Consider the following 18,365-nt stretch of genomic DNA (forward strand, 5'->3'; position numbering starts at 1 on the left):
CCTCCTAAATAATCTTAACAATGATGAATTGTTGTTTGAATCCAGCTAAAACTGGCTCTTTCCTTATTATTCTAATGAGTTAATGTTTTAGAAGAAGATGAGCAAGATGCATGGACACAGGCATACAAAAGGGAAAATACTCTGAGAAAAATTTACATGAAAGAGTGAAGGGAAGAAAAGGATGACTCCTAAAACACAGTAGAAAACAACACACTGAGTACTGCGAAGTGAAAAGAAAGAATGGAAGAAACACAAAAGAGAAAGTAAGAAACACTGTGTGTGCTAAGCTTAAAATATGCTGACTACGTAAAATATGCTGACTGCAGAGTGAGTAGACAGAACTCTGCAAGGAAAATCACCTTCTGAATTGCTGAACCAGCAGCACAGTCAGGCAACCACACAGATGCAACTCTAACACGGAATGCCGATCTAGACTTTGCATTGAATTTTTTTAAGCTGAATTTTTAACCCATTCACAGCACAACATAACACCACCATTCTGATTGGAAATTTTCTCTAGATGTTTTTGGAGAATAAAAGGGCTGCAAGAGCTGAGTGGCTCAGATGGGTCATGGCTCAACCTTTCATAACTAGGCTACTTGTTTAACAGTAGTTACTGAAAGACCTGACAACCATCTCATAGATCCGAACAAAATGAATTATTGGTTCAGTTCTGTTTCTACAGATGTAGACCCATGACAACTCACGTTATTTACTCATTTGCAAAAGGTTAAGTACATGATTAAAAATAGAGTTTTAAGAATCCTATGACAGTTTCAGTTGGATCCTACCAAAGATGAAGTTTGGTAACGCAAGAACATCCATATTCACCCTGCCAATATCAAGAGCTTGATCTTAGTATTCACAGGGCTTTTTCAGAATACAGAAATATAAGGAAAAATAATAGTTAAGACCACTAAATATAATTTTATTTTAATAAAGGAAGTTTTAAATACCTTGAAAGTCACGATTTATATTCCTCTGAGTCTTCATAAACATAGCATATTGAAATGAGAAATTGAAATCAAGTTTCAAATTTAACATTTGATGGGATAACCACTGTCCCAATAGTATCTGTTCTATAAATGCATATAGAATCATAGAATTAACCAGGTTGGAAAAGACCTCAAAGATCATCAAGTCCAACCGCAGCCTAACCATAGTACCCTAACAATCCTCTGCTAAATCATATCCCTGAGCACCACATCCAAACGACTCTTACACGCATCCAAGGAGAGCGATTCAACCACCCCCCTGGGGAGCCTATTCCAGTACCTGACTACCCTTTCTGTAAAGAAGTGTTTCCTAACATCCAACCTAAACTTACCCTGGCGCAACTTGAGGCCATTTCCCCTTGTCCTGTCACTTGTCACCAGTGAGAAGAGACTTGCCCCACTCTCACTGTAAGCACCTTTCAGATACTGGAAAAGATCAATAAGGTGTCCCCTCAGCCTCCTTTTCCCCAGACTAAACAGCCCCAGCTCCCTTAGCCTCTCCTCATAGGGCTGATTCTCCAAGCCCTTCACGAGCCTCGTTGCCCTTCTCTGGACCTGTTCCAGCACCTCCATGTCTTTCCTGTGCTGAGACACCCAAAACTGAACACAGTACTCGAGGTGAGACCTCACCAATGCCGAGCATAGGGGCAGGATGACATCCCTAGTCCTGCTCACCACACGTATAATGGCTTGGAGGGGAATACATATGGTATAGTTGAAGGTTGTTATATGCCACAAAAAATGCTGATCATTACCTTCAGCTCCTCCACTAAGGGTCAGGAACAGGCAAAGGTCTTGCAGTATCCTAATGGAGTAATTTATAAGTAGATTTTATTCCTGTTTTCTTCTGCCTCTTTATGATTTTAAGCCTTACAAAGCTGCATCTCTGTTTCAGGTGTTCATCCATTCCCATTGTTATAAACTGTACTACTTTGTTATATACTGCAAATTCTACTATTCCCAGGATTTATTCCTTCATTTTTTAAATGCTATTTTTTCAAGTTTGGGAATATGAGAGGTTAGGATTTGTCTGGTTAATCTTCTCTTCTTAATTCATTGTCTTCTGCAGAGTAGGATATTTTATTAAGTAAGAGCAAGTCCATAGTGAAAAAATAAACAAACCACCAATGAAAAACATATTCTCTTCACCATAGAATATTCATATTTATCTTCAGAAACGTGAGTTTCCTGGTGTAAAATTATTGTGCAGCTGACCACCACTATTCATCAGCTTCACTATGCAACTTCCAGTGTAATGCTGAATGAGGGAAGAGCACAGTTAACATTGTTAATACTGTTTCATCAGTTTGAAGAGCAAAGAGTATGCAGTATCTTTACAGCTTCTAGTTTTCTCATCATGTTGGCTAGATATATTCCAGTGGCACAGGCCACCAATGGAATTTCTGGATACATACACCAAGTTATAAATTTTGCCCACCTGCAACTACATTCTCTAGATGTGTAATATGGTAATAGCCTCGTATTTCACTGCTAGCTTGGCGCTGATTGCATTCAGTTTCTGTTACCCCCATAGTATGCAATTCTTTTTTGGTGTCAGGGCCCTGTTTTTAGATACATATGCACTTTGGAATAGTATTATTAAGGAACTAATCCTCTGTCTGCTGCAACTGTGTTTGGTGTGATAGCTCACCTGCTGCCAGTCAGTGATGATCACTTGTATGATACCTATGACAACGTAACAGCATTCTGCTTTAGATGTTACAACATCATGAAATATTTCTGTGCCTTGTAACTGTTTATAATATTTTCTGTAAATCGGGAGAATCAGGATAAAACAAAAATGATTGAGTTGCAGTAGTAATCAAGGAGTATTACTGCTCCTACAAATTGAGGCATTTTCTGCTTTCCTAATTTTCAGAAAATGCAATTATTCACTAACTCCAAAAACAGTGATAGAAAATATGTCCAGTCTTCTGGAAACTGAAAAGGTTTTCAGTATGTCTAGTATTCTTAGACAGGCAAAATGAATTTTTGATTTGAGGTATGAAAAAAAGGAGCTACATAGTCAACAATCTTGTTTTAAGTGAATGTGTAGTAGTAAAAGCACTAGGGAAACACAAGATTTTGTAAATAAAACAGAAAGGAATTGTTGATGTTTCAAGGAGGGTGATTAATCTGCTATTTAAACATACTTAAGTTCTGATGGCTGACACAGGCATGGTAGGAGGGAGAAGCTAGCTATCAGGATGACCAGCATTAAAGCAAAAAAAGTTAACAATATGGCATGGTGCACTGCATGTCAGAGTTCAGGTCTGAACCTAAATTCCCATTTGTGCTGCAACTTGAGACTCACTACTAGGTCAGAACAGAGCAGAAGATCATTTTTCTTCTCTAAGTGCTGTGGTTTTGGATGCAATGCTTAGGTTTGTCTTCACATCCTTTTTTGGAGACCTACAGCACTTTCTGTATGTGAACTCTATATAGGGAAAACTGATGTCACTGATAGTCTGTACTGCATCATCTAAATGAAAGAGAAGTAATGTTACAATTGGAAAGATTAATGCAGTAGAAGGGGCAATACAGGAGTGTAACAGCTAAGGGACCAGTGTGGATAAGTTCTTATTTCAAAGGAAAAGTGCTCACCTGTTTCCAAAGATCTATGCTCACAGTAAAGACTCCACAAGGGAGGGATTTCCAACCAGAGATCTGTCTATGGTGGCAGTCAGTCTTCACCCCTCACTTCATAGGTGGAGCCAGCCTTTACCCTTCTGGTCACACAGGTGAAATGCCTCCACCTCTGCTCCCAGGGCTGACTGGGTCTTTTCCCAGGGTGCTCAATCAGTGGTTCAGGCCATAACTCAGTTACCATACAAGTACTTCTTTAAGTTTTAATATGGATTACTAAAGAATTAACTGCACAATTCAACATAATTTTGTAAAAGTACCATTCTGCTGAACAGAAATAATTTGAGGGTTTCTTAACAGCACATTTTATTGACCTCAAAAATATTGATATCAGACTGGATTTGCTGTTGAAAAAACAGTAGGGAAGCAAAGGTAATCAAAGGTAATATGTACCTTGTTTGTGTTCCATCTCCACTCCAAACCAAATGATATCATTTCAGAAACACTTAAATATTTACTTGGAAAACAATTAACACAGATGTCTTCTGTAGTACATACAGATTATCATTTCAGAACTTCAACTAGCTCTGTAGACTCCATTAAATCCCCCTGTCTCACCCTAGTATTTCTCAGGTACTTCCAGAAAGAACAGCAGAATGAGAATAGTCTGTAGTCCTGCTTCAAAGAGCAGCTGACAGTGCTCTTCAATGGGAGTGAAATTTTGGAAATGAACTCAGGACCATCTTTTCTCTGAATCGGGGTTGCTCAAAAAGAAGAGGTAGAATGCCTACTTACAGATGTACTTGGTCCTTGGTGTTTTGCACTATTTAGACATTTGCACTATGTCCGTTCAAGAACACGTACCATCTCCAAAAAGTGTGTTTCAATAGCCTTGGAAAAAATATCTGTACAAGACCTGAACATTGTCATAACTGACAGTTCAAGTATGCTGCTTGATGCTTCCATAGACTGATATGAAGTTAATGTCAAATAAAGTAATAATTTACCACAATTCCAATTTAGAATTAGGTCTCTGATGCTGCAAGGTGATGTTTTCAGCACTTAGATATAATTCTGAAACATAAGTAGATTATTAATATGATACAAAATTATGAATGTAACATAAAGGTATTCTTTTACTATACATCTTTGACTGTTTCTTGCCCATCAGTCTGGCCTCAGATCCATCTGTCTGCCCATATTGCACTCTTTGAAGTGTTTATGGTAGTGACAGAAGTGTTCCACAGCTTTTCAAGTTAAAAAGAACCAAAATACAGTTTACGGGGGTTTTTTTTGTTTCAGACCCTGAGTTTTGACTTAACTGATTTTGCCAAGAAATTAGATTTGTAAGTTGTATGCAGAAACGAACACCTCCCATCTACAAGCATCTAACCAGGGAGGGGGCCATGAAAGCACTTAGAAACGCTACTTCCTCTGCTGTAGAAGAAATCTGGGTAGCCCCAGGGATTTTACTTTTTGTTTAAGAACTAGAGTGGAGTAAAACTGAGAGTTTTCTGTTGGTGTAGCTCACAACTGCTTACTCGCGCTGCAACTTCCCTTAATTTTTCAGTATCTCATAGCATTCAGCTGCTGCTCCTTCTCCAGCTGGCTGCTCCAAAGAGGTAGAAAGGCAGACCACAAAAAGCTGAACTCAGCTGGATGCTACAGTAATTGAGTATAGCCTAGAGGCTATAGCCTAGAGAGAGTCACGAGTATAGCCTGCTCTGCTCTTCAAAAAGTAAAGCTTAGTGAATCACCTTGTTGCCCATAGTTAAGGAACACAAAACAACCTGAGTTGTTTTATGTGGTGCTTTATTGAGGTCCCGGGAGCCTGAGGACTAGCGTCCAAAGTCAGAGCCCCAAACTATAAAGAAATCACAAGGTTTATATACATTTTCTTCAGGATTGCTTCGTCCTCTTTTGTTATGTTTCCTTGGTTACAATTAGGTAAGACTATCCCACAAAGACCTAAGGAAATGTGCTGTACATTCTTCTCCTCCTTCGATCTGTGACGTTACTGGATGTTCCTGTTAGAGGCCTCCTTTCTGTTTACTATTCATTTTCTCTAAAACACTTAACCGCTCTACCATCACACCATAAATCTAAACCTGATTTTTAACATTTGTTCCTAAGCAAAATTTATTACTTAAATCTGTGCTCGGGTTCATAAGAAACACAACTTGCATTCCTAGATACATGAGAAACACAGACTAGGCCTAACTAGGAGCCTTAGCATGACTACTGCTACTATTATTTAAAGCACACTGTAACAACCTCAAGTTGTCTCCACCCAGTAACTTACCACTCCTCAGGTCATTTAATTTCTCAGCCCATCCTGTACTTTCACTACTCTCAAATACAGCTGTAGCCACTGAGGTCTTCTGTGGCCTTTAAGGAGTTCTTTGCTGATGTATTAGAAAAGAGGATAAAAGAAAAGGAATGGTGTTCTTTGATACTTGCCTCTTGTTTCAGATAACAAAGTCTTAGATCTCTGGAATGTAATTAAATAATTATATAAAAAATAAATGTAATTAAATAATTGCAATGTTTGAACCATTTTTATTATTTTTTTCCTGGAAGTGTCTGGAAAGCAATACAGTGAAATAGTATATTAAAGGGAGACAGCTGAATATGAGTTTGGATAATCTTGAGATTATGCAATTTAACCTGAAAGTTTAAAAAATGAGCTGTGAATATTCTAGCCACTAATTAGAGGATTTAAAACTAATCCTCATACACTCAGCCACACTTCCCTAGAATTCATGATAATATCTGTTCAGTTTATACTAATATTCACCCACATCCTGTTGAAGTAGTACAGAAAGAAACTGACAGATGAAAGGTTTGTTCCTTGAATAACAGCTTTTATAAATTATACATAGGTAGCTAATTTAATTCTCTATCAATTGTTTCACCCCCCTAACACAGACATATTATTTCTCAGAAGTGCTTCTAATGTTCATTAACTTGCAGAAGTAAAATTGCTAAAGCAACTAATAGGTTAAATTTAAGTGTAATTTTTCTTATGCTGTTTTCATATTAAAACATTCTACTAAGACTTTAATGAAATAATTTATAAAGGAGTTCAGTAGAAAGTTTTGTACACTCTGAACAAGAAAACTAAAACGTTTTCATCAGCAAGTTCAGTAGTGTGGTTGACACAATGGAAGGAAGGGATGCCATTCAGAGGGACCTTAACAGACTTGAAAGGTAGAACTGGGTGAATCCAATGAGGTGCAACACAACAAAGTGCAAGGTTTTGCACTTGGGCCAAAGGAATCCCAGGCGTATATACAGACTGGGAGGAGCAATCCTTCCCCTGCAGAGAAGGACCTGAGGGTCCTGGTGGATGAAAAACTTGACATGAGCCAGCAGTGCGCTCTTGCAGCTCGGAAAGCAAATGGTATCCTGAACTCCATCAGAAGAAATGGCCAGCAAGGAAAGGGAGGTGATTGTCCCTCTCTTCTCTGCCCTTGTGAGGCCCCATTTGGAGTACTGTGTCCAGGTCTGGAGCTCCCAGTACAAGAAAGACCGGGAGCTAGTAGAAAGAGTCTAGAGGAGAGCCACAAAGATGATCAGAGGGCTGCAGCACCTCCCCTATGAAGACAGGCTGAGGAAGCTGGCTTGATGAGAAGGCTGTGGAGTGACCTCATGGCAGCCTTCCAGTCCCTAAAGTGAGCATACAAATGGAAGGGGAGTCAACTCTTTACAAGGGTAGATAATGGCAATACAAGGGGAAATGATTTTAAATTGAAGGAGGGAAGATTTAGGTTGGGTATCAAGGGGAAGTTCTTACCAAGTGAGTGATGAGGTACTGGAACAGGCTGCCCAGAGAGGTTGTGGATGCCCCATCCCTGGATGTGTTCAAGGCCAGGTTGGATAATGCCCTGTGCAACCTGGTCAAGTACCAGGTCTGGTGGTTGGTGGTGCTGCTTGTGGCCGGGGGGTTGGAGCTTGATGATCCATGAGGTCCCTTCCAACTCAAGCCATTCTATGATTCTATGATTCTATGATTCTATGATTCTATGATTCTATGATTCTATGATTCTATGATTCTATGATTCTATGATTCTATGATTCTATGACTAGAAAATGTTTACATAGAACAGTCAACAGCTACAGTATGGTTGGGATTTGGCAAAAATCTGGATAAACCATTTTGAGAATTTGATTCTATTCATTGTATTTTGATAACCGATTCAGATAATTTTATTTTAATATATATAAAGTAAGTCTTTTAGTTTGAAATGAAAGTTTCATTAAAGAATCTAGAAGTGGAAAATACTCCATATTATATCACTCTATTTGGAAAATAGTTATTCTGCTCATAGGAAATATCAAGGGCAATGATGATGAATTAAGTTCTGTGGGGTTATTTTTCCTAACAGAAGTGTCAGTATCATCTGCACCTGAATATTCATCTGGACAAATCAGGCTGCCTTTTAAAGCCATGAGATTCATGACAGCAATTAAATCTCCCAAAACAAATCAAGTTCTAGAGTGAAGATCTCAGGGCCAAAGAGATGGGAAAGCTGGTGGAAGCTGTAAGGAGCCCACTCTGCCTTACTGGCCATGCTGAAAGAAGGCCCACAGCTACAGGGCCACCTACTATGGGGAGAGGTGACATGGTACAAGCAGCAGCACTTTATCCATCGGGTATGCTTTGATGAGACAGCAGAAAAGAAGGATAGAAAAGCAGCTCAGCAGCTGTGCTGAGCCATATGAATACATCTGGGTGCCAATCCAGCAGCACCATCATATCTTGGCTATCATGACTGACGCTGTGCTCCTCTGGAGACCAACTTCTATCATAAAGGAAACCTGAAAATCTCTGTTTTCCCACCAGAGATGCAGAGCTGGGAAAAGTCACTGTGATAGTTTACACAATGAACTGCAGGAGGAGTAATGGCACTGGGAAAGGTGCCTTGAGAAGTATGTCACTGGCATCATTAACAGAGGTGGGAGGCTCTGCTGACCTTGCTTCCCATATATGAGCCAGCTCAATTACTGCTTAATGCTGCTCTGTGCTATGTGGCCTATAGTCAAGTTTTTGTGATTTAAATGACTTACCTGCTTTCCTTTCTAGATCATTTTTTATAAAACATTTATTTCCTGGTTGTACCTGAAGAAGCTAAATATCTGAAGATATGAAATACCTTTGAAATAGTTCTCAAATTATTTCCTACATGCATTCAACTAGAAGAGATATTAGATCTGTGCAACTCAGTAAGTGGTAGCCAGTCCACTTGGAGGATGAATCTTAATATTTATAGAATTGCAACTTTTCACTAAGACACTAAGCTCTCCACACAGTTCTGGACAGCCTCTTCAGTCCCCACATGCACAGACAATCAAGCATTTCCATTAACATCAAGGAACCAAATTGCTTGTTTCAGAGTGCACATGGAACTGCAGAATTACTGCATCAAAGCAAATGGCATTTTGCACTGGCAGATGCTCTTAGAAGAAGAATACTAGTCAGCAGCTCTGATAAATGCCTGCAAGCCTGCAGAAGCCTGCAGATTTTTCCCCGTTAATGCATAGAGTATTTCTTAATTGCTCTAGGCTGTTTTCCTAATGTCACACTGATCCCCCTAGACATGAATGGCTGCCTGGCTGGCAGCTAAGCTTGCCAAGACCTTTCTACTGAGATATGCACTGAAACCAGTGCATTAATTTTATAACTGCTGGAATCAGGATATGCTGGACCCTGTACTCATACAGAAAAAATAAATATATTACAGTTGCACTGTATTTCCGCTTTACTCTTAGGGGAACAAGTAGAGAGAGGGGGTCATGGAAAGGGAAATTAAACCTGTGAGAAATAAACAGTTTGTGTTTAAATCAGGATATGTCCTACTTGTTTTTCCTATTAGAAATTAGTGGCAGTGATTCAGATTCAGATTCACACCTTTACTAGCAGTACTGCTTACAGAGCTGTTTCTTGCATTGGGTTTGTGCCTGTTTGAAAGTGTGCATAGAACACACCAAATCCAGTTCTATTACCTTTGTGATGACTTTTCCCATTCCTTACTTACTTATGACTGTTAGGTAGTTGGTTTTTAAGAAATTTACCATTTACATAATTCTCATACAAAAACATTCACTCAGATTAAAAGCCAATTTAAACATGAACCAGATTATAATCTAGCAGAGACATATTCAAAGCCTTGTGCATACAGGTTCTTCCACATTTTTCTCCCAATCCCCAGCTTTGAGGTTCCCCACAGCTCCTGGTATCTCTACCTCAACTCCTGTTCCTTCTTAATTACAACAGTTTTTATGCTGGCAAATTTCCATCCTCTTGCATTTCCAATACAGTACCTCAGTATCATAAACAAAGTCAGCAACACACTGTTACCCCTCTGTATTTAAGTGAAAGTTGCTGTATGGGATTATGTGATTTTTTTTTTTTTTTTTTCAGTACTACCTTTCCAATGACATTCAGGGTTTGAGCAACTGACAGAAAGTTTCCTGCTCTTACCTCTAACCTCATGGTTTCACTTTCTAACTGCTCAACAAACACATCAGCCAGACTTCTAAGGCAAATGTACCAAGTTGTCATAAATTTTCTATCTATTGAGAAAAATGAACTATTACAACTTAAAATTCTACAGTCTAAATCCAGTTTAACTATTATTCTCTAGACTGGTGCCTGAATCAGACTTCTGTTAGCAATGAACTGAATATAGGGAAGAAAGTAAGAAAATATTCTTTTAATTGTTTTTAGCTTTCAGATGGACTCCTCCACAGAAATCCTAAGTATAATAGTTATTTTTTTAATGCCTACTGGGAAATTAAGCATCACCTTGTACTGACAGTGAATTGGAAGACATGGAAACATTAGCAGGTGCACAGATAAATGTTATACTCAGTAAACTCATTATGTACAGAATATTTCAGCATCACTACACATCCATCAATGTGTCAGACAATTTTCTTTGTGCAGTTCAATGCTGTCATATGTGTGAGCTGGAACTACCAGCACACTTTATTTAAAGTACTTATTTTTATCAGTATAGGGAAGTATGGATGGATAGAGAAACTATTCTATTTTTTGAGGTAAGAGAATACTTAATTGTTTATGCTGTTCTCAAATTATATTAAAATGTTCTTATCAGTAGGTAATAGTTCATGTATCGTGGAGGAGTGGAAACAGGTAGCATTTCAGAAGTCCTAATATTTCAGTAAAATTCAGCATAGAAGTCATGATGAAAAAACTAAGACTTCCAGCTTAGAAATCTTCACATACACATCATATACCTGAGCTAATTATATAAAGCAAGTTTTCCAGATTTCTGTTAAAAACTCTTCCAATGTTAAACAACTGTCTTCTCCCCACTCCAGTCAACAAATTAACACTATACCACCTGGAAGCCTGAGCCAATCATGTTTTCTCAAACAGAAGCTTTTCTTTTGTTCTATGTTTCTGAACGTGATGTGAAAACATTTCCTTCCCTTCCCTTCCCTTCCCTTCCCTTCCCTTCCCTTCCCTTCCCTTCCCTTCCCTTCCCTTCCCTTCCCTTCCCTTCCCTTCCCTTCCCTTCCCTTCCCTTCCCTTCCCTTCCCTTCCCTTCCCTTCCCTTCCCTTCCCTTCCCTTCCCTTCCCTTCTCTTCCCTTCCCTTCCCTTCCCTTCCCTTCCCTTCCCTTCCCTTCCCTTCCCTTCCCTTCCCTTCCCTTCCCTTCCCTTCCCTTCCCTTCCCTTCCCTTCCCTTCCCTTCCCTTCCCTTTTCTTTTCAAGAAAAAACGTTCTTTCTTTTCTAAGAAAACACGTCCCTGTCTTGCACCTCCATACCTCTATGTGGGGACCAAGGAGGTAAATCCCTCCCCACTGTAAGGGTAGAGCAAGTCCGAGAGTGCCTCCTTAGACTGAATGAGTATAAGTCTATGGGGCCAGATGGCGTGCATCCCAGGGTCCTGAAGGAGCTGGCTGAGGTGGTTGCAGAGCCGCTCTCCATCATATTTGAGAAGTCGTGGCTGTCAGGTGAGGTCCCAGATGATTGGAGGAAGGGTCACGTCACTCCCATTTACAAGAAGGGGAGCAGGGAGGACCCGGGTAACTACAGGCCGGTGAGTCTCACCTCCGTGCCTGGGAAGATCATGGAACAGATCCTCCTGGACAACATGCTTGATCACATAAAGAACGAGCACGTGATCCGAGACAGCCAGTATGGCTTCACCAGGGGAAGGTCATGCTTAACTAATCTTGTGGCCTTCTATGATGGAGTGACGGCGTTGGTGGATGAAGGGAAGGCGACCGATGTCATTTACCTGGACCTGATCAAGGCCTTTGACATGGTCCCCCACCACATCCTCATCTCCAAATTGGAGGGAAGTGGATTTGATGGGTGGACAACTAGATGGATAAGTAATTGGTTGAAAGGCCGCAGACAGAGGGTGGTGGTCAATGGCTCTATGTCCAGGTGGAGGCAGGTAACGAGCGGTGTCCCTCAAGGGTCTGTCTTGGGACAGGTGCTCTTTAACATCTTTATTAATGACATCAATGAGGGAATGGAGTGCACCCTCAGCAAGTTTGCTGATGACACCAAGCTGAGTGGTGCAGTCAATATGGTGGAGGGAACGGATGCCATTCAGAGGGACCTTGACAGGCTGGAAAGCTGGGCTCGGGTGAACCTAATGAGGTTCAACACGGCAAAGTGCAAGGTTTTGCACTTGGGCTGGAAGAACCCCAGGCACCTGTACAGGCTGGGAGGAGTTGTCCTTGAGAGCAGCTTGGCAGAAAAAGACCTAGGGGTCCTGATAGATGAGAAACTTAACATGAGCCAGCAGTGCGCTCTGGCAGCCCGGAAAGCAAATGGGATCCTGGGCTCCATCAGGAGAGGGGTGGTCAGCAGGGATAGGGAGGTGATCGTCCCTCTCTACTCGGCTCTTGTGAGGCCCCATCTGGAGTACTGTGTCCAGGTGTGGAGCCCTCAGTACAAAAAAGACATAGAGATTTTGGAAAGGGTCCAGAGGAGGGCCACGAAAATGATCAGGGGGCTGGAGCACCTCCCCTATGAGGACAGGCTGAGGGAGTTGGGTTTGTTCAGCCTGGAGAAGAGAAGGTTGCGGGGTGACCTCATTGCAGCCTTTCAGTACCTGAAGGGAACTTACTCCCAGGAGGGGAGTAAACTCTTCGAAAGGGCTGATAATAGCAGGACACAGGGAAATGGTTTTAAGTTAAAAGAGGGAAGATTTATGTTGGATGTTAGGGGAAAGTTCTTTACTAGGAGAGTGGTTAGGTCCTGGAACAGGCTGCTCAGGGAGGTTGTGGATGCCCCGTCCTTGGAGGTGTTCAAGACCAGGTTGGACGGGGCCCTGGGCAACCTGATCTAGTAAAGGCGTATGTTTGGTGTCCCTGCTAGGCAGGGGGGTTGGAACTACATGATCCTTGAGGTCCCTTTCAACCCGGGTCATTCTGTGATTCTGTGATTTTCTTTTCTTTTCTTTTCTTTTCTTTTCTTTTCTTTTCTTTTCTTTTCTTTTCTTTTCTTTTCTTTTCTTTTCTTTTCTTTTCTTTTCTTTTCTTTTCTTTTCTTTTCTTTTCTTTTCTTTTCTTTTCTTTTCTTTCCTTTTCTTTTCTTTCCTTTTCTTTTCTTTTCCTTTTCTTTTCTTTTCCTTTCTTTTCTTTTTCTTTTTCTTTTCTTTTAAGTTGTTTTAATCCCATAAAAGCCATGAGAAAAAAAAATATCGGTATCAACTGAATAAAAGATTTAAGTTATGGTAGTACCAGAGAATGGGAAAGAAGAAAACAGCTGATATGCAAAGATAAAAGAGTATGTGGAAAAAAATTGTGGTTTATAAGGAAGATGGGCAGCAAACACTGAATAGGAAACTTTAATAGGCATGTGTAATCTGCATTTCATAAACAGCATCACTTACTTGAACAGAAGTCTCTTGAAATATGTTGATTTTTACATAGATATTTTTATGTTTTTTGTAGAAATGCCAAAGAAAAATCCAAGCAGATTGCTGAAGAAAACCAGTTTCGTCCTAGATAGTGTGCATGCATTGGCATGCTAAAAACTACATCTTTTTTATCTATTCAAATAGCATTTCCCCTCTTACAGTGAAATCTCATCTGAATATTCTTCCATTCTGGTGATTCTACAGTTCATCCATTTCCATATATATTAATTAAATATCTAATTTTATATTTGGGTCTCTGATTTAAATCTGATGTTTTGCCAGGTATTCATTATTACCATTTTGATTAGAGATAATAAATTCATTCCTTGAAGAACAGAATTATGTCTAATATATTCATTTTTAAAAAAGAAAATCTTATTTTAATTATCTTACCTTCTTGTCTTTGGTATCTTGCCATATTAATTCTTTATGTCTTTTTATCCTTGGTACATCATTTTAGAAACTGAAAACACATTCAGCCAAGAAAAAAATAAAATCTCAAATCAGTAAAAAATAAATGTTCTCCTAACAAGGAACTGTATTCCTTGTTAGGAATTCCTGTTCTTATCAAGAGACTTCAAACACTCCAAATAAAGTGCAGAATTGTTTTTAGATTATGATCAGTCTTCATACTGCAATATACCATCAAGTGGTGTTTCCATTCAATGAATTGTATCCACACAGTTAGGAAGGGATTGGGAAAACACTTGTACTTCCAAAGCTGCCACTTTATTACTTCTCTCTTGTTTCCACTACTGGAGGATTTATATTTTCCTCATCTGCTACATGACGTTCTTTGTGAAATATCTATAGTGAAAGCTTCTTGTATTTGCTGTAGAACACCAATCACAGGCCTGATTTTGAGTTTTGGTAAATGCTGCTGTTGTATTATGCTCTGAGACTGCTATCACTACTATTTTCTGATCACTCACAGCCTGATCCACATCTGACATAGACACTGTTTCTCACTTTTATGCCCTCTAAAATTTCTCAAACTTTTCTACTTCCCTGTTACACTATTGAGGTATGTCTTTGGATGGGAACTGTTGGATCATGGCCTGAACCTCTGATTGACCACCTGAGGCAAGCAATGAGTCAGCAGTGGGAGCATGGAGAAGGCAATTCAGCTGTGTGACCAGATGGAGTGGAGCTTGGCTCCACCTCTCCTAGATCCCATTTAAGGTCTGACTGCCACTTGGGGAGGATCTCTTTCTGGAGATTGCTCCCCTTGGAGTTTTTCCTGTGAGCATTTGATACGGGGGAGTATTTTTCATCTATTTCTGATTATCCCTTTCTGATGTGATTATCTCTCTAGTTATACAACCTGTGGGTACTGATCTAAGTACACTACTCTATTTGTTGATTATACAGTCTTACACAACAATCTCGAACAAGTTTCACCGAGCTCAGAGCTTTATTTTGCAGAGTCAAAACGTAGAACCATAGGGCCGTTTGAGTTGGAAGTGACCCTAAAAGGTAATCTAGTCCAACTCTCTTGCAATGACCTGGAACATGTACAGCTTGATTTGGTTCTGAGATCCACCCTGACCTTAGAATGCCCAGCATTCTGGAAGAGATATCTAGTGGGAAAAATAGAAGTAATGATAATAAAGGAGTAGGACAATCACCCTTCTCATCAGACTATTTGTGAGCTTTTCAAAGCTTGTTGAAGTACCCACATGACCAGTTAGCCTTTTACCCTCGTAGACAGAGGCAGCATGTGTTAAATAGCGTGGAGACAGATGGTGGTTGAAACTGTGCTGGTAGTATTTCGAGATGGTGTGTTCATTGTGTTATCTGGAATGATGTAGTAAACTTGCCTGCTAGACTGGGATTTCTGAAATGGCTTAAAATAGCATAATGCCATCTGTTGTTGCATGACTGTAAAACCTGACAGCATTCTGAAGCACGTTGCCCTTTTGAAATGAGCTATAGAAGCACCATGTCTCCTTGTGAGTATCCTGTAGCCCCAAGTGTGTTTTACACTGTCATCATTCATCAAAATAGGATATGAAATTGGTATTTTTAATGAGTTCTTCCATTTTATTTCTTCTATTTCCTTCCAACAATCCTCATAAAGAACTCCAGAATTCAGTTTTTCTGATTCAAGATAGGGAAGGCGTAGAACAAACTTCTGTCTTACTGCCAAATATCTCTCTGCTTATGAGCTATACATACATGTTACAGATAATCTTCTACTATCTTCTTTTTTTTAATTTTTTTATTTTTTTTTTAATTTTTGTTTACATAGTACTCTAGGGACTCTCAGGCTTTGAATATGTCTTGGTCTCAGGAGCAGACCACATACTGGAGATTCGGACTAGTGCAGTAAAAAGATGGATTTTTAATTTCAATAGATCTTTTCCAAGAAGGGTGGGAAGGGTAGGGAGATAGTAAAAAAATAAACAGAGCAGTGGCAGTAATCTGAGGAGGAACATTAATTTACTAACCTCAGAATGCAAGATAATACAATACAATACAATTGGAATTGAGGCCAATAAACCAAACGAAATGAAAGAGAGAATGTACAAAACTGAGGCCTTACTCTGTAGACTGTGGGGAACCACATGCTTCTTTGCCACAGACTGGGAAAGAGTGAGCTAGAGAGAGAGGGGCTGGTGTCCTGCCAGGAGCTCCACCTTTCTTCCTCTGGGCACGAAGTCCTCTGAGGAATGCCCTCTCCTCTGAGAACCAAAATGCCCAAAAAGGCAGTCCACAGAATCAGAACATTAACTCTTTAACTCTCACTGCTTTACATGATGTTATAATGTGGAATACTGACAACAAAAATCACAAAATCATGACAAGTAGAAAACCCGTGCATGCTTTCTTGAGCTCCAACCAAGGGAGCAGTAGAGGTTGCTATAATGATTTAACTAGAGAAAGGTCTTGATGTTCCAGTAGCATGCAAGAGATGCCAAAAGTAACACTGAAAGCAAAGCTGTATTGTTTTCCATAAAGTACTTGATGGAAAAGCTGAGCATGCCTCTGGGCCTCAAAACATCAGATGGTGAAAAGGTAATTCTCACTTAATAATGACAGAAGCATTTTAAAAACTGAATAACCTCTTGTACTTTCACCCAAAAATAATTCCACCCTCTTCAATTTGAGCAGCCATTACCTTAAATAAAGGTCTCAGAGGATGTGAGAAGGTAGCTAGCTAGACAGCTTCACAAAATTATCATGCTTGTCCTGAAGCATGATTTAACAGGACCACATAAAATGGAACAATAAGCAGAAAATCATAACCAAATAGTGGGAGTGAACTTTTTATAATATTTTTTTAATTCACTTCAGTAGAATCAGGCTTAACTATCTATGCGGGAAAAGGAAAAAAGAAAGAAAAAGCTAGAAATGGCTGATTAAAGTAGAAGTTCCCCCTCTAACTTAGTTCTACAGGACAATTTTTTTTAATAACTAAGAGAGTAAATTCAGTTCTTTTTCTTCACTGTAGCATGAATTCTCTCTCAGTAAACTGCAATAGTTACTATTATCAGGGCCTTTCAGACCAGAATGCCGAACCTTTCATCAGCCTAAACAGTAATGGACAGTAACTACATGTGATTAGTTCCTAAAGCCCTCACCTTGTACTGTAACTTCAAGAGAACAGTTCCAGTGCAATTGCAAAAATAAAAATATTTAATTAAGAAATAGTTGTAATTATAGCCAGAAACTGCATTCAGCTTGTCTGTATTCTTCAGCCTGTCTTTAATTCATTTTATACTCCTCAGCCTCTGTTATTTTTTGAGCAGAAATAATAGCAGAAATAGTCCTGCCTTCTCTGTTGGATGTACTGAATAAAATGCATCCATTTTTTGTGGACATAGTATTTGACATTAGAAAACATTATTCATGCTTGACCAAGTCTCTACTCCGAGTCTGAAATTTATTTAAGAAATCTTACTTGATGTACTAATTTATTTGAATGTTTCATTTATTTATTTATATATATATATAGGGTTTTTAGAGTTAGGGTACTATGGTTAGGCTGCAGTTGGACTTGATGATCTTCAAGGTTTTTTCCTGGGTAATTCTATACTACTGACCTTTTTTTAATGTTAAGAACAGGATTCTAAGTTATTTACTCCACTGCTTGTTAAAATAGTATCAGGCCAATTATTCAATGGTTAAAGGTATATCAAACACTGTAGAGACAGTAATCTTTTCAATTTATATCCAATTTTTAAAGAACACTGAGGATTTTATTTAAATGAAGTTACATATTTTAGATTTTGCCTGGAGTTTTCGTTTGATTAAGAGAAACATTCACATTTTCATATGATGTCTAAGCATGATGACTTGAGGCTGTGGAGCCTTGCTATTTGAGATACAACTTACTTATACTGAAATACCCACTTCCATCCATGGATTTCTTCCTGCCTCTCCTCCCTCACTCTGCAGTTCAACATTTGCCTTGGACTGTCAGGCTTTTTAAAGCACATGCATCACACACTGAATGTAATCAGGTTATGATTGTTGGTCCCTAAGCAACATCTTCCAGTCTTCCAGTCCATCATTATCCATCACAATGGAATCCAAACTAATTACCTGATGTCCTAGCCAGTAAAATATTTAGGAGAGAAAAAAAAAGAAAATATTTTTCAAAAAAATCTAATGATGCTTCACTATTGGCTGTATGGGAACATAGAATAAGCATGCCAGTTGAAGTCTCTAAGAAATAAGAGGGTTTTTTCAACACAACAGAAGATATAACTGCCATCCTCTTTTCATAGATATTATTAGCATACATATTGGGAAATCCACATTTAAGATCATGCTGTTTTGAGTTGTTCTCAAACATATCCTCACCAATGATGTATTTTCAAACAGTGTTCCTGTCCTACTTTATATCCCAAGCTGCTCTCGGCAGCATA

At 39.3% G+C, this 18,365-nt stretch overlaps 1 protein-coding gene across 7 annotated transcripts in view; it reads left to right on the forward strand.

Moving 5' to 3' along the window:
• The window catches only part of CNTNAP2 (contactin associated protein 2), a 568,010-nt gene that overhangs the window by 513,029 nt on the left and 36,616 nt on the right, over positions 1–18,365 (forward strand). For 2 of the 7 annotated variants that reach the window (XM_085539945.1, XM_085539947.1), the window contains one exon: positions 13,526–13,736. The exons of 3 other annotated variants lie outside the window; for them this stretch is intronic. In XM_085539945.1, coding sequence (XP_085396071.1) covers positions 13,526–13,605 — 80 coding nt within the window. In that variant the 3' untranslated portion in view covers positions 13,606–13,736. Of the gene's footprint in view, positions 1–4,883; positions 7,587–13,525; positions 13,737–18,365 lie in introns of those variants that run through there. 2 more of the 7 variants (XM_085539948.1, XM_085539949.1) reach the window with 2 other exon arrangements.

Source organism: Coturnix japonica, chromosome 2 (assembly GCF_054131305.1).
Source record: "Coturnix japonica strain WE chromosome 2, WE-NBRP24, whole genome shotgun sequence".
In the NCBI taxonomy this organism is placed as follows: domain Eukaryota; kingdom Metazoa; phylum Chordata; class Aves; order Galliformes; family Phasianidae; genus Coturnix; species Coturnix japonica.